The sequence below is a fragment of the Eublepharis macularius genome, chromosome 12, assembly GCF_028583425.1.
Source record: "Eublepharis macularius isolate TG4126 chromosome 12, MPM_Emac_v1.0, whole genome shotgun sequence".
In the NCBI taxonomy this organism is placed as follows: domain Eukaryota; kingdom Metazoa; phylum Chordata; class Lepidosauria; order Squamata; family Eublepharidae; genus Eublepharis; species Eublepharis macularius.
This window is the reverse complement of record NC_072801.1, coordinates 30,967,930-30,984,498: the sequence shown is the minus strand read 5'-3', so window position 1 is coordinate 30,984,498 and position 16,569 is coordinate 30,967,930. Positions and strand designations below refer to the sequence as shown.

At 46.3% G+C, this 16,569-nt stretch overlaps 1 protein-coding gene across 1 annotated transcript in view; it reads left to right on the top strand.

Moving 5' to 3' along the window:
* Positions 1 to 16,569, top strand: part of KCNH6 (potassium voltage-gated channel subfamily H member 6) — a 108,971-nt gene that overhangs the window by 37,244 nt on the left and 55,158 nt on the right. Inside the window, exon 3 of the mRNA XM_054993502.1 lies at positions 15,248 to 15,403. Within this exon, the coding sequence (XP_054849477.1) occupies positions 15,248 to 15,403 (156 nt within the window). The remainder of the gene's footprint in view (positions 1 to 15,247; positions 15,404 to 16,569) is intronic.

Here is a 16,569-nt window from a genome sequence, read left to right as displayed (position 1 = left end):
TAATTGTAGTACGCTGGACTATGGTGGAATCGTTCTGGGATTGTGGAGGTGGCTCCTTGAGAGGGTAAATTGAACCTCAGCCATCCTCTTTTGGGAAATAAAGCATTGTTCATGGCTGGCTGCGGGAATGGTGCAGCAGTTGCCTATGTCGAAGAAAAAACTGCATTGTCACTTCACTGAGAAGATAACAGCACCCTGGCAGGTAAACAAATGGCAGCAAACAAGCAACAGTGTTGTAACTACTTAATGAAGACAGCAGGCTGTGTGAGGGAGAACTTTTGCCCAAGGGCTGAGCTTTCCCATCTGCTCAGAATTTAAAAGGAATGGCTCCCTAGTGCTGCGTGCCTTTCCTCCAGGCCTAGGCCGTTTCCACACAGCTTACCTTTTGCCGGAACACAGCATCTTCATGCGCAGAATCGCGCCAGGAAGACGCTGTTATCGTGCGATTTCACGTGAGAACATGCTGTGTTCCGGCAAAAGGTAAGCTGTGTGGAAACGGCCCTAGAACGTGACCCTCCAAAGGTTTGGAGTTAAGGGTACTTGGTATAGGTGAGTTCTGAGAGTGGTCAAGTAGGAGAATTTTTCCAATTTGAAATATCTGGCGTGAAGATATGTATATAGTAGTAGAGGAGCTGTTGTTGTCTTACTGTTGAACGGTGATTTGAGATTGTTTGTGTTTTGAGATTTATAAGCTGCTTTGATTCCTGCTTTGCAGGAAAAATGCAAGATAAAAAATAAGTTCATAGTGTCATAACAGCTTGTGTCACAGTTTCCTGAAAATCCAGCAGTCTTCTGCCTTGCTTGTGCTTAAAAAGGAACAGGGCAGTATCATGGCCCTCTCTGCACTGAGAAGACAGGAGGATGGGAGGAAGTGTGGATTAACCTCCTGCTCGAAATTAAAAATATCAGTTCAGCCAAAAAAAAAAAAAAGGCAGGTTGGTGTTTTTCCCAAACTTTTTAATGGTGGTGTGCTCCATGTTTGCATTCTTCCACACTGTACATGCAGGTCATCAAAGCCATGCTTCTCCTCTCACATCAAAAGCATTTTTGGCTTCTCTCTCTCTCACTTTTCCAAGAAGACACATTTTGTCACCTGGAGTTGGGCATTTTGCTCATACACAACCTGGGCCGTTTCCAGATGGCTTACCTGCCTCCGGAACGTCGCCATCTTGCAGGTAAGCCGTCTGGAAACGGCCCTGTTCTGCACCAACTCCACTGCTTGCCTCTTTGGTTCAAGCTTAATTTAAGGTGCTGGCTGTCAAACTATGATAAGGGGCCCACATAGCCTCCTCTGGGAACACTCAGACTGTTTTTATCCTAAATTGCTGCACCTCCAACGTAGTGCCTCATGACTCAGCTAAAAGTCCAAAGCCTTCATAAGACATAAGCAGCAATAATCAAGGATTTCAGATATCCAGGACAATTTTATTTGGCTCTTAAGGTGACGGGCAGCTCCATCCTAAGACCTCAATGCCAGCACATTGGCAATGCTATCACTGCAGTGGTGCCATTCATCAGTATCCTATCTGCAGAAGGAAAATACGTGAAAGAAAGAAGCCCCTGTCAGGGTGCCAAGAGCATAGTAATGCATAATAGTCCATAGCAACCCTGCCGTAAACTACCAGTCGCAATGTGGTATGCCAACAACTTCTATTTATTTCCTTGGGAAAAGTTTAAAATTTAGAAAGATCTCTGAAGCTTGAAAATATTTACAAGCAGGGCTTTTTTTCAGCAGGAACGCGGTGGAACGGAGTTCCGGAACCTCTTGATGGTCACATGGCTGGTGGCTCCGCCCCCTGATCTCCAGACAGAGGGGAGCTTAGATGGCCCTCCGCGCCACACTGCCTGGAGATCAGGGGGCGGGGCGGGGCAGGGCCACCAGCCATGTGATGATTTTCTCCACCACCTCTTTTCCCAGAAAAAAAGCCCTGTTTACAAGTGTACCTTAACAGCTTCAGCTGGGCACAAAACTGAACAGTTACTGATAACACCACGAAATCTGAAGATAGTGAGCAAGTAACAGCCAATCTGTACTTTGAGAGAAAAATTCTGCCTGACTGGCCTCGGGATCCCAGACTGGAGCCATGAGAGTGCTTTGAAATTAAACCACTGCCTGTCCCTTGAGTTTCCCTCAGCCTTGGAAGACTAAAGAAGGTTAATTAAACACTAAGGCATCGTCCAGACAGCCTTAATGTTTTGGTTTCATTTCCCTTCATTATTTTTGTCATCATTTCCCCACCGCTTCATTGCATATCCCTTAATGTCCTGGCTTTTCTCCATTTTCCCCCTGGCCTTTCTAAAACCTGTTTTCCCCTGAAATGGCTTGATTTCTTTTTTCTGCCAGTCTGTAAAGCCTGTACCATTTCCCGTTGCTCTACCCACCTTGCCATTTTGTTTGGTGTAGGGTGCCTGGTGAACTTTTTTTAAAAAATTGCGTGCTGGCAATATATTGAAACAGCCATGCGCTGTGCATGCGCTAAATGAACAGGCATGGCTAATCAGAACAACGGAAACAAGCAGCCAGCCCTCTCCTCACTAAGCTTTCCTTGTAAGAGCCACCCAAATACCATGCCTGGGTGCTGTTTTCCGGCTCTGTGTGTGCTGCATGCTGGTTTCCTTTTCAACATGCAGCCTAAAGAGAAAGGCCAGCGTGTGGGGGTGCATGGGGTCTCCTGCAGAGAACAGGAAAAACATTCCCTTGCCATTGAACTGGGGTGAGGAGAAGCTTCAGAAGAGTGCTTCTCATCTGTGCCCCCCCCCAACTGCCCAGCACACCCTCCATAGAAACTGCAAAAACCAAAATAAGGGGCACCTGCCACCAATGGCCCAGCATAGTAATGTATCTTTTAAGGCTTTTGTGTGTGGAGGTACTCACCAGTACTGAATCCTGGCATCTTTTGGGATGCTCTCTCAAATTCAGAGGGTGGAACTGGTAAAAATCAGTGCAAATATATGAGTAGCAATACCATTTTTTTTAAAGCACTGGGTCTATCTAAAATTTGCATGAAGAACTCAGAAATCAGAATACAGCTACAAAAACATGCCTTGGCATTAATGACAATTTACTGGTGGTTAGGTGATTCTGAAGCAGAATTTGCCTCAGTATTAGCCATTACTTTCCACCCCCATCCTGCCCCTGACACTCACACACTGTAAATGAAAAGGAATCCTGCTAGAGGCTGCACTAACTCCGCCCCCTTGCTCCTTTCCATTGGTCTGGGCTAGAGATGGGCACGAACCAGAAAAAAACCGAACCATGCGGTTCTTGGTTCATCAAATTTCACGAACCACGAACCATGAACTTTCATGGTTCGCCCCCAGTTCACAAACCGGTTCATTTGGTTTGTGAAAATGGCACATCCAGGTCAGAAAATCATCACTTCCGGGTCAGCAGAAGGTCACTTCTGGGCTAGTAGAAGGTCACTTCCTGGTCAGCAGAAGGTCTGCAGGAAGTCCATCCTCTGTTGCCTAGGAAACTGATTGATTGGCACTAGGCTGTCTGCAGTGACGAACCAAAAAATAAAGCAAACAAACCAGCCTAAAGTTCGTGGCAATTCATCGTGGCGGTTCATCAGAAATGGGATCTGATGAACTGCTGGTTTGCAAACCACGAACCAGCCTGGTTTGTCATGAATTTTGGTTCGTATTTTGGTTCGTGCCCATCTCTAGTCTGGACCCCTGCCACTGATCTAGCATGTTGCCAGCTTTTCCTATTGTGCTGCCAGACAACCAGCCCCCACCCCTTCACCTACCTCCCTGTCCATCTCCTGTCTTTAGACCTGAGTGCCTGACCCTACTGCACTGCTGCCCATGGGAATAATGGAAATCTTCAGAGCGAATCTGCCTAGATTTGCTTAGGGTCACCAATGTCAAGGAGGAGGCTGCAATCTGGAGTTCCAACTGATCTCCAGATTGCAGGAATCAGTTCCCTCAGAAGAAACGGCAGCTTCAGAAGGTAGATTTTATGGTATATATATGGAAGCTAATTGAATGTTGCCTATGAAGACATCAAATGCCAGAGGCTATTTGGGTGTTGGGTGGGGTGGGTGGGGCAATTTACTATTGGCTGGTGACTTCCTATGGAACTTCAGTGTGGATTTTTCTCCTTAATTGTGAGGAAAACCTGAAGAGGATTTTGAGACTAGAAAAAAAACACATTTAGATTGAATATAACATAGTTGGATAGCTGCGCATCATACCAGCACAAATATTTGGAATCAAAGGGTCAGTACGACATACAAAGTACAGACATACAGACATCTACAAATGATATGTGGAAAATTAGGATTTAAAATTTGAATTTTGGTGGGAGGAAGTACCCTTATAGGAAGAGGAGGAATCAAAAGAGTTTATGTATTAAAGTAACATCACAGGAAGTGAGATCACATCTCTGCTGACCTCCATCCCTTCCCCAAACATGACTCTCCTCAGTACCACCCACAACCCTCCAGGAATTTCACAAGGCAGAGTTGGCAGTCCTAGATTTGCTTCATGAACACAATTTGCTCTGATTTGTGTAGGTGTGAATGTTTTTGTTCTGTGATGTTGTTAGAGATGGAAATCAGTTAAAACTGGAGCATTGCAAAGAACATCAGATACTAGGGGGAGCTGAAGAACATGGAGGAAGGGAGCTCTATTCTCCATTCAGTAATATCATCCGCTGGCCTGGCAACCAGTAGGAGTCCTGAGGGGCAGAGGCGGTGGGGGGGTGCTGTCAGAGATGGAGTAGCTTCACTTCCAGGGAAAACCCAGAAATGATGTCATACCTCTCTAGGAATCACAGGAAACTCCATAGGGATTCCTAAAGAGGACTGATACTACTTCCAAGTTTTCCCTGGAAGTGACATCATTCTTATCAGCCTAACAGCATTTTGTTTTGTTTTTTTACAAAGGGTTGCCAGTGGCATGTCTCCAGCCATAGATCTCCAGCCATAGCATAGGTAGAGTTTCTACCTTCAGGGAGCCCTTTCTGTGTCTACTTGTCTGTAAAGGAATCCCTGCACTTTTGCCACAGACATCACTCCAGGGTGCCACAGAGGATGTGCAGGAAGGTTCTAGTGGGGTTACTCAGCTCATGCGGGGAGGCAGATCTGCTGTCCAGATGCTGGCCTTTTTCACACAGGCAATTTTTGCTGCATTTGGCCCCATACCTCTTCGGATTTTCATCTCAATTTTGGACGATTAACTCCCCCTTCAGATTCCAATGTGGCATTTCAAGGGTCCTCTTTTGAGTTTTCTACCCACACCGAAAAAGCACAGGCAGAAAACTCAGAAGAGAATCCTTGCAACGCCACATTAACATCTGAAGGAGGAGTTAACCGTCTGGAATTCAGAAGAAAACCCAAAGAGCTATGGGGCCAAACACGGCAAAAATCGCCCATGCAAAAAAGGCCACTGCCCTGCATGTGCTGAAGCCTGATTTATTCATTCAATTTTTATACCACGTCTCTTTAGTTAAGATCTCAATGTGGTATAAAACAATTGCAACAGTTAAAACAATACACAAATATAATATTCAATCAAATCATAATAAAACAGCCTAACACAATAATTAAAAACCACTCTAGTCCCAACCCCAGCCTATAAAACTCTGCAAATAACATAAAAATTGCAGGTAGATAAAAACACGACAATTTGCTCTGCCTCACAAAAGAATATTAGATAACAAAGGCAAGCCAGAATAGTTTTGCCTTACAGAGTTTCTGAAAGATCAACAGGTCCTGCTGAGCACGAGTGCCTTCTGACAGTGCATTTCAAAGGGAGGGTGTCACAATAATTCCTGGTGGAAGAAAGATGTGCCCCCCCCCCCCAGGGCCAGGAACCACCAGAAATCCTCTGAAGAGAAATGAAGCAGGCGGCGGGGGGGTGTGTTCATTAGGGGTGTGCTATTTGAGTTTCTGATTCGGGATAAATACCTGAATTGGACCCGATTTGTAAAGATTTGGGATTTCCTAATTGGGCCCAGCATTGCAGGCCCGATTCGGGAATCCTGAACCAAAGCTTTGCAAAGCGATTAGGGTCACTTCAGAAAGCTTCGGGTGCATTTAAACACTGCGCCGTCTTGAAGCCTGCCAGTCAGCAGGAGCAAGGGCGGGGGCACCTGCCTGCCGGCCAGGTAAGTCAAGGGGGTGGGAGGCTGGGCTGGAACAAAGCTTCCCCCAGCCTTTTCACTTCAGTGTGCTCTGAATCTTTATGGAGCATACTGAAGCGGTTTAAATACCTGAATCCCGAAGCATGGGATTTGGGCTATTCTGGAATGTTTTCCCGCTTTGGGTAAACCCAAAAAGGGAAACCAAAAGCAGGAAACCTGTGCACATCCCTAGTGTTCATAACTAGAAAGGCAGACCCAAAGGTATGAAGGCCCCAGACCATGAAGGATTTTGAAGGTGAGGACCAACACCTTGAATTGGATCCAGAGGCTAATCAGTAACCCGTGCAGCTGTTTCAAGATCAGTATTATATTAACTGACCATGATGACTTGGTCAGCAATCTAACGGCTGCATTCTGCACCTGAAGACTCCAGAGCATCTTCAAGGGTAGCCCTACATAGACCAAGTTGCAGTAGTCTAAACAAGAGGTGACTGTCACATGGATCAATGTGGCAAGGTTGGAGTGAGATAGATATGGGGAAAGTTGTCAGGCCTGGTGAAGATGGAAATGTGCTGTTCTAGCCACCATGGACACCTGTTTGTCCATGGAAAGCTTGGAGTCAGGCCAAACACCCAAACTCTTCAGGGAGTCCGCAGCAGAAAGCTGGGCTCTGTTGTGTAATGGGAGTGATAAATTCCCCACAGCCGAAGTCCTTCCCAGCCACAGGACCTCAGTTTTCAAAGGATTAAATTTCAGCCAGCTACCTCCCAGCCACTCTACTATGGCATCCAGGCATTGGGCCAAAGAAGAGATACCTGCTTCTGGTTGCTTATCAAGTAGAAGGTAGAGCATCCAACCCCAAACCTCCTAACAGTATCCATTAGAGGGTGCATATGTTTATTAAAAAGCATCAGGGACAAGATTCATCCCTGTGGGACTCCACAGTGTAGTTCCCATCGGGATGAACTCCCATCCCCAATGACCACCTCCGTTGAGCGTCCCTGGGAGAAAGAGGCAAACCATTGTAAGGTGGTGGTTCTTACCTCCATTGAGGCTAGGCAATCGACCAAGACCAAATGGTCAACTGTGTCAAACACTGCCGACACATCTAATACAATCAGCAGTGCACAACCACTCTTATCTAGCTGAAGCCGGATGTCATCAACCAGAGCTATTAAAGCAGTCTCAGTTCCAAAGCATGGCCTGAAGCCAGGCTGGAATGGATGAGGAGCTGATTATCATTCAAAAACCCCTGAAGATGGTCAGCCACTGCCAGGAAAGGCACATTTGACACTGGACAGTAATTTGCTAGCTCTCCTTTTTCCAAGGAAGGCTTTTTCAACAGAGGTCTCTACCACCTCCTTGAGGGAGCTAGGAAATTGGACCGACGGGAGAGAACAGTTAATAATTTAAACCACAGGACTTTGCTCTCTGTCACACAGCATTGAGGTTGTTTTGGTAGGGAAATCCATCCTTCTCCTACGTTGGGCTTCTGAGCCAAACCAAAGCCCTGATGTTACATATGACATACGACTGCCAGTCCTGACTAGATATGGGCACGAATGGGGAAAAAAACCCCGAACACCCTGTTTGTTGTTTGTTGCCATCCACGAACAACGAACAATGAACATGGACGAACATGAACTGTTCCCGGACATGTTCGTTATTCATTGTTTGTGGGGGCCAGAACCCCCCACCTCCAAACCCCCCCACTTAGCCCCCCTCCCCTCAAACCCACTTACCTGGCCCTTTAAAGGCTCCGCAGCGGCTCAAAAATGGGCCTGATCTACGCCGAAACGGGCTCATTTGGGAGCGCTGCGGAGCACAGGAGCACTCCTGCGAGACCTCATGGAGGATGACGGGGGAGAGAGTGTTCCAAGCTCCTCCAGAGTCAGCCACATGGAGGACCAGCAGGGAGCGGAACAGCAGGAACCCTTGCCAGAGCAGGCTGAGGAATCCAGGGCAGACTCAGAGACAGAGGCTGTTCCCTTACCTGCACCAGCAGCTGAGACCAGGGCAACATACCCACCAAGCTCCCCTGAACCTGAGAGGCAGCGTAGGGTGCAGCAGCGTCTGGTTGTTTAGGGAAGGAGACAGAGTGCGAGGCTTCAGGCACTCAAACAGCGGCGTAGTGACCTTGAGTCCTAGCAGGATGCAGCACTGCCTTGGAGGTGATTGCTCTTAAGCCAGGACGCCCTTTCCCTCATTGCAGAAGCACTTGTGCAAAGACCCGCCTGGTTCTACTGCGGCCCAGCTGTGCTCTCTCTCTGCTCTTCTGGCTCTGACCTTTTGGATTTGGCTCCCTGGACTACGCTCCCTGCTTGTTCCCTGGTCGGCTTAGTTGAACTCTGGACTTTAGTGAGGTTTGCGTCGGATTCCCTGCCTGCATTCCAGCACATGGGCCCATGTTGAACACTGCAGAGTGCAGGAGCGCTCCCGCACTCCACAGCAGCCCCGATCCAGGCCAAAATGGGCCCGATCCCAGTGGCTGTGGTGCACTGGAGCACGCCGTGCCACGGGGGAGCATGCAAGGAAGGTGCGCACCCCCCGCTGCTCAAGTAAGTGGGGGCAGGTGTGGGGGCGTGGGCGGGGGATGCCCTGCCCCCAGCGGGGGCCTGGGATCCCTAGGCAGTCTCCCAGAACAGGAGGACTAGAAACTTGTAATGTTGACATCACCTGGGTGGGAGGACTTCCAGGAAGATGTCATCCAGGCCCTCCTACCCCTTATAGCTGTCAGGTTCCCAGTTAAGGTGTGAGGCAACAATCTCATTGTCTCTGGCCAGGAAGACTGTTAGCATTTCCAGAACTTTGTTGGTTGGTTCTTGGCAGGGCTTGGGAGTGATTGTCTTCCCCCTTCCTGCCTGTTTCCAGCTATGAGAGAGAAAAACTTTTAAAACTCAGTGTGGAGGTTTATCAAGACCATAGCTCCAAATAAAATACATTTCTCCACAGAGTTAATCATATTTTTGTGTCAAACCCTATGCTTTCCCTTTCGGCTGAGTTCTTCAGCTACTGAAAGTGGGACACTGGCAAGCAGACCCAGTCTGTGCCCCACCTGCTGCAGCTGGAAGAACAATTACTAAGCAGGGCCTTATGTTATGCTTTCTTATCAGTTTAATTCTTGCAGGCAGTACCCTCCAGTGGTAGCAGGTGGAAATGCCTGTAAAAACTTACTAGGCCATCTATATTTTGAGCCTTTTGAGGACTGCTAGACTTTTTTTTTTGCTATGACCTCTATGACCTTTAGTTAAAACAAGAAATAAAACTGGCTGATAATTGAGACTGCTAGATTCTACTATGTGACCATTGCCTGTCAGGACTTGATTTCTTCAGTAAATACCCTAGCTGCTTTCCTACCTGGTTCTTGAAATATAGATTTTCAAAATCCTAGAAGCCTGGATCTCAAAAAGAATTACATGTCCAAACTCCTCCCCCCAGCTTCTCTTGTGAATTACATACAACTGACGTCACAGTGGATTTTGAAGTTCTGAGATGCTGGCCATCTGCTCCTGATTACAGGAACCTGAGCTCTTTACAGCAGTTTGGACAAGATCAGTCTCCTCTCTCTCCTCTTGTACCACTGACCAGTGAGGAGGGGAATGCTGGCAAGGGAAAGTGGCAGATGAAGGGTTAATCCTTGTGCTCCTGAAACCCCTGATCAGGTCACTTAGCAGAGAGGAACTGGGACATGGAATCCATGCATTACACAGCCAGCAGCTATATTATTGTAACGAATGGCCTGCATTTAGGGTTGCTAACCTCTAGGAGGGGCCCGGATTTCTCCCAGAATTACAACTGATCTCCAGACTACAGTGATCGGTTCCTCTACAGAAAATGGCGTATTCGGAAAGTGTACTCTGTGGCATCACACACCCACTGATCTCCCTTCCCAGGCCTCACCCTGAAATCTCCAGGAATTTCTCAAACTAGAGTTGACAACCCTATCAGCATTGCACCTTGCTAACCACTCCATGTGAACACAGAAGAAGAAACAGACACATAGGCCATTTCTTCCCACCCTTAAAGGGATGGCCCACTCATCAAACACTGGTGGCTTTTCCTCATGAATACAGACTTCTCCATTTGCAAAACGGTTGTGGACCGTCTGGCTTCCGTTTTTTCAGCATCTTTTTGGGGAATGCACTTTCCACGGTCCCAGAAAAGACGCCAAAAAAACAGAAGCCAAATGGCCCGCATCAGTTTTGCAAACGGAGATGTCACCAGCATTTTGTTAGTGTGCCATCCCTTTAGGGGCGTGTGGAAACAGCCACACAGAGAGAAGAAACAGAGCAGAACACCACCAGGCCCTGCAAGGAATGTGGATTTTAGGCTGCCTTTGCTGAGTGCCTTGTGTTTTGTATATGGAAAACTCACATTTTAAAAAGAAATGCTTGACAGGAATCATATAATGCTGGAAATTGTTCTCCAATAAATAGAAAGGCTGCTGCAGGCATACGGCTGATGATTCCTTTGTTTCTTCAGTATAACTTGTCCAACTTATCTGGTGATGCAGAGGTTGTTGGGTGTGCATGTGGGCAGTGGCAGGCTGAAACAAGGCAAAACAAAACACAACTCTCATGGCACCTTCAAAACGAACAGCATTTATTACAGCATGAATTTTTGTGTCTTCTCTCTCTCTCTGTATCTCTGTCTCTCTGTCTCTCTCAGCGCTCACTTCTTTGGATGCTATGGAGAGGAAATCATTTTGGCATGTTTATAAGGAAAATTGCAGAAGAGCGGGGAGGTAGGAGTTGGGGGCAGAGAGAAGCAAGGCAAGGCAGCTCCAGCGCCATCTGGAAAGAGCAGGGCTTGGGTCTGGGCAAGGGGACTTTAGTTGGGCTCTACTACAAGAGAAGTGAGCAGCAACAGCAATCGAGGGTTCTTGTGGACTTTTCAGCCACTTTTGATACTATTGACCATGGCAGCCTTCTGGAGACCACCTGTGACAGACAGCAGGTTTAAGTGCAATACCATCAGAGAGCTGAGAGGGAATGAGTTAACCATTGCTTGGAATGTAGAGCTTGAGTGGCAGGCTGCTCCCTCCTCTCTGATTGGTCAGTTTTCTGGTTTTCTGACAGAATTGTTCAGAGCATGTGAGTCTGACCAGGAAGGTCAGACAGGTTCTTCTCTTGAGTGTGGGAAGATAAATCTTTTGCCTTAACTGTAACATTACTGTCCTGAGGAAAAATTCAAAGTATGTCGATGGGTAGCCATGTTAGTCCACAGTTATTATCCATAAAGACCACCTTGAGAAATATACCTTTGGGAGAATACATCCATACACAGCACATTTTTGACAAAGACTCTCTGAAACGAGGGAGCAAGCCGGCTCCTCATTGAGCGGTGGCCATGGGAACGATTTTTCCTCTCCTAAAAAAGAAACAAACAGGAAAAATATCAACATAAGGCATTTTTGCACAAAAATATCTATGGACTTACCTTAAAGCCTGTACAACTCAGGGTTTTGATATGAATGTTGTCTACTAAGGATGAACTTTGTATTGACTGTATCTAATATTTTGTACTAGCAACAATGCCCGTTCTGTGAAAAAATACAACAAACTCTAAAAAAGTGGTTCAGTGGGCCCCCTCCCAGCGGCAAGTGGGTGCTTCTCAGTGGCCTGGAGGCTAGAATGGGAGAGCGCTGAGGGGAGGCAGGGGAGGAGTGCTCAGGCTGTCGATTTGACAAGCCTCCTCCTGGCAATGTGCCATGCGCCTCCCCTTAGCGCCTCCCCACTCTGGTCTCCAGGCTGCTGCAAAGTGCCTGCTTGCCACTGGGAGGAGTACTCAGGCTGTCGATTTGCTGGCCTGCCTTGCAGCGGCAGGTGGGCACTTCACAGTGGCCACCAGGCCAGAGCAGGAGAGCGCTGAGGGGAAGCACATAAACTGGCATAAACATGATGGAATATTTATGATATGGTTTTAATGTGTGATTAGTCAGCAGGTCATGGTGGGATCTTTTTGCAGTTACAGGATCTATGGTTTGTTGCAGGCCTTGGTACCAGAGTCCATGTTACTGTTAAGTAGTTTATCATTGAGGGTGAGTAGTTGTTTTAGGTTAGCAGGTAAGTAAGCAAGAAAAGGTTGCCCCCCTGCAGTGCCTGTGTGAGGGAAGTGTCACAATCCAGCATGGGTTGTAGGTCATTAATAATGTGCTGAACTGGCTTGAGTTGTGAGCTGTAGGTGACCACCACTGGTGTTCTGTTGTTATTTTCTTTGGGCTTGTCTTGTAGCAAGCTGTCCCTGGGTGTCATTCTGGCCTTTCCAATCATCTGTCTCACCATGTCAGGGGGATACTGTAGTTGCAAAAATGCCTGTTGCAGCTCCTTCAAGTGAGTATCTCTGTCTGAGGGGGTTGGAACAGATGTGACTACAGCATAAGGTTTGGCTATACAAAATGGATTGCTTGATGTAGTTGGGGTTGTAGCTAGAAGCATGTCGATATGTTTGCTGATCTGTCAATTTCTGGTATAATGTGGTACTTATGTGTCCCTCGTGTATCTGTACTGTGGTGTCCAGAAAGTTTATTTCTTGTGTAGAGTGATTCATAGTTAGATTGATGATGGGGTGGAAGTTGTGGAAAGTCTGGTGAAATCTCTCGAGGGCTTCTTTGCCATGGGTCCAAACAATAAAAAGTCATCAATGAATCTCAAGTAAAGGAGAAGTGCCAATGTGTAGGAGTTCAGAAAATATTGTTCTAGGTCTTCCATGTAAATGTTGGCATACTGTGGAACCATGCAGGTGCCCATGACTGTGCCATTGATTTGGAAGGATAGGTTCTCACCAAACCTGAAGTAGTTATGGTTGATAACTAACATGCAGAGCTCAATGGCAAGAAGAGATCTGCTGTGGTCTTGTCAGGGATGATGTTTCTAATGGCTTGTAGTCCATAAGCTGAAGCCTGTTTTACACAGACACAAGAGAACTAGGAATGTGTTTTGGCAAGAGAGATTAGGTAATGGGTTGAGGCTCCCTTTCAAGCCAAAAGAAGGAGGGTTATATCTTCTGAGGAGAAGAAGATTAATTCCTGCCTAGTATCTAAACGGGAGTTTGGCTCTGAGGAGGACCCTGGTTCTGTTGTGAAAGAAAAACAGTTTTAAACTAACTCCAGGAAACCTAATCTGTCATAGGAAACTTTGTGAAGAAACATTGTTGCTGTAACTCAAGTACTAAGTAAAACACCTCTCACTGTTAAGAACCAAGATTATATGAAACTAAGCTTCAAGGACACTATTTTGCCTGTTTCTCAAAGTGTATTCTGTAATACCAACAAAGTTTTACCTCAGCACTTTCATCCCTTGACTACACTTAACAACAACAACAACAACATTCGATTTATATACCGCCCTTCAGGACAACTTAACACCCACTCAGAGCGGTTTACAAAGTATGTTGTTATTATCCCTACAACAAAACACCCTGTGAGGTGGGTGGGGCTGAGAGAGCTCCAGAGAACTGTGACTAGCCCAAGGTCACCCAGCTGGCTTCAAGTGGAGGAGCGGGGAATCAAACCTGGCTCTCCAGATAAGAGTCCCGCGCTCTTAACCACTACACCAAACTGGCTCACTATACCAAACTTATTTAATCCCTATCTGTTAAATAAAGTTGCTATTTCTTTTTAATATTATACAGTGTCTAGTGCCATTTCCAACAAAAAGGAAGAGGGATCCTGCTTTTGCTAAAATTATATCTGCTAGTCAGGGTGGGACAAACAGACTTTCAAAACCTCAAGTAGTAACACTTGAGGCTGCTCAGTCAATGCAGGGGAACTGAATTTTGGCGGGAAAATCTGCCTCACAGTGGGGGAGTAAAGGGGATCCATCATACCATCCTTTGGGTTTTCGGACCTACCCTGGCATGTAGGTTTTAGAGAGTACTGCTGGCAGACAGCTGCTCCGCCCTTTGGCCTCTGGGGTACTGCAACATTTTATGTCGTTGTCTTTCATAAATATCAAAAATATCTATAATTAATAATGTCAGCTCCCTTTTTTGGTTAGGTTAGTTACTGTATATGTGGAGCCAAGACTCATATCTTGTGTCTCTCCTGCAGAAATATAATGCCCACTTCTTCCTTATCACTGTTTTTTTTGGGGGGGATTAGTACAAGAATTTGGACTTTTCACATACAGTGACATGCTTCTGGAACAGCCCATCATGCACATTAGCTATTACAATTCTGAGATAGTCCAAAAAAGATAGTTGTCCATACTGAAAATTTTAATTATGTGCTGATGGTAAACTCTCATAGGGATAGGGTTTCCAGAGAACCTAGCAGCTGTTGGACTTCCTGTGTGGATCTGACGTTTACCCATTCATTCTTAATCTCAAAAGAACTGAAATGATTCTTCTACTGAAGTCTTTCTTATACGGAATACTATAAAGGGGGCAGGAAGAAGCAGCTGATCCTAAAGTTAAACAGTATCCTAAGGTCGGTGTCATACGTACCCCATCTGGAGAACAGAGCTGCATTCCCAGGCTTGTCCTAGCAAGAAGGATCATGATGGGTTGATTCAGGTGCCCATATAAGGAACAAAAACCTGGCCACTTTGTAATAGTAACCAGCAGGGCTTTTTTTCAGCAGGAACGTGGTGGAACGGAGTTCTGGAACCTCTTGAAAATGTTCACATGGCCGGTGGCCCCGCCCCCTGATCTCCAGACAGAGGGGAATTTAGATTGCCCTCCGCACCGCTCAGCATAGAGGGCAATCTCAACTCCCCTCTGTCTAGAGATCAGGGGGCGGGGCCACCGGCCATGTGACCATTTTCTCCGAGGGCAACCCACTGAGTTCTGCCACCTCTTTTCCCAGACTAAAAGCCCTGGTAACCAGGCTCATGTAGTGCACAAAAATTGTAATTAACTCATGCACCTGAATAAAGTATATTGCAAAGCATATATGTATAAAAAAGTATATTGCTACTAAGAGGCACCCAGAAGCCCTCTTAAAAATGCTGATTGTCCAGAATGTGTGACAATGTCCATTTTGCTACTTAGAGATATAGTCAAAAACAGTCTTTACTAGAGGGCAACTAGGGAAAATTACCCCCTGCTAGCCTTTCCCCATCTATAACGGCCATATGGTGTGGTTATTGAGGGGCACATTTTACTGTTGGGCTCACTTATCCTCCATTTTTTCCCCTGTTTCCTTTTTTATGGCAGCATCATGTATCCGGTGCCTGGTGGATGTAGTCCCAGTAAAAAATGAGGATGGAGCTGTAATCATGTTCATCTTGAACTTTGAAGATCTGGCAGCTCTCATTGCCAGAAGTGCCCGACAGAGCCTACACCACCGTCTGTCTCAAGGATGGCGAACAGGTGAGAGGTCCCGAGTGGCATGGTGCTCTCCAGCTAGGGCAGCAACAGGTGGAAGTTACAGGGGTCAGTGGTGGAGAAGGAAACACATGTCACCATTGGGGGAATGTCTGGCACATGCATATGCATTCTCTTGTACTTGGAATGCATATGGTTTACCGTATGAACCAGTCTTTTGTTTTGAGCCCTTGTGTACATGCTGTGGTCATGCTGGCACCTGTGGAAGAGCTGTTTTGTCTGAGGAAGATAGTAAAAAATTGCCACAGCTGTGAGCTGCAAATGCTCAGAAATGATGTAAGAAGAAGAAACAAAAGAACATTAGTCCTACATAGAGGAGCAAGAGAGCTAGAAAGTTTCAAGGCATGGCTCTTCATATGAATATTACAAACCGCAGGAGCTGACCATATCTTTCTTCAACCATGAATTGGCAAGGCAGTGCCCTGAACACTCATTCCTGCATCCAGACTGTGCCTATTCACACACCCCTCATATTGCAGATTCTGCCTGCATCTTTTTCATGCTCTCAAGACACCCATGTTATATATAATATAATATTAGACAGATAGATATAAATACACACACACCGATCCCTAACCTTCACCCCAATGTACATACTTCTTCTGAGGAATCCCAAGAGGTTAGGGCAATAGCAACACCTTTCACCTCCCATGAACCCTCCATCCTGCCTTGGAAGAAGTCTTAAGGGATGTGAGGTTATAGCTGCCTGGAAACCCAAAGAGAGGAAGCATTGCTAGGAAGGTCTGGTTGAGTCCAGACCCAGTGCAGGGCTGGAGTTGTCATACAATGACATTTGAAGGGTGGAAGGAAGTGGAGCGTGTAAGAGGACCAAGAATTAATATCAGAATTTTCTGAACATGTGGAAAGCTACTGCAGTTCCCAAGGTTCATGGGCAGTGGGGAGATAGCTGAATTGGTATAAAGCCAGTTCAGGTATATAGTATCCATAGGGTGGGTATAACCTCATATTCAGTATCACATTGTCCTGGGCCAGCTCGAGCAGCAACAGAGGTGGTGGTAGCAATGATATTTATTCCTGATTTCTTGTAATTATTAAGTCTGCTGCTTTAGATTTCAGCAAGAGAAAGGGAATTTGGGTGAACTTTAATGGAATGAAGGAAGCATAATGGCTCTCCTTTGGTGATTTTGTCA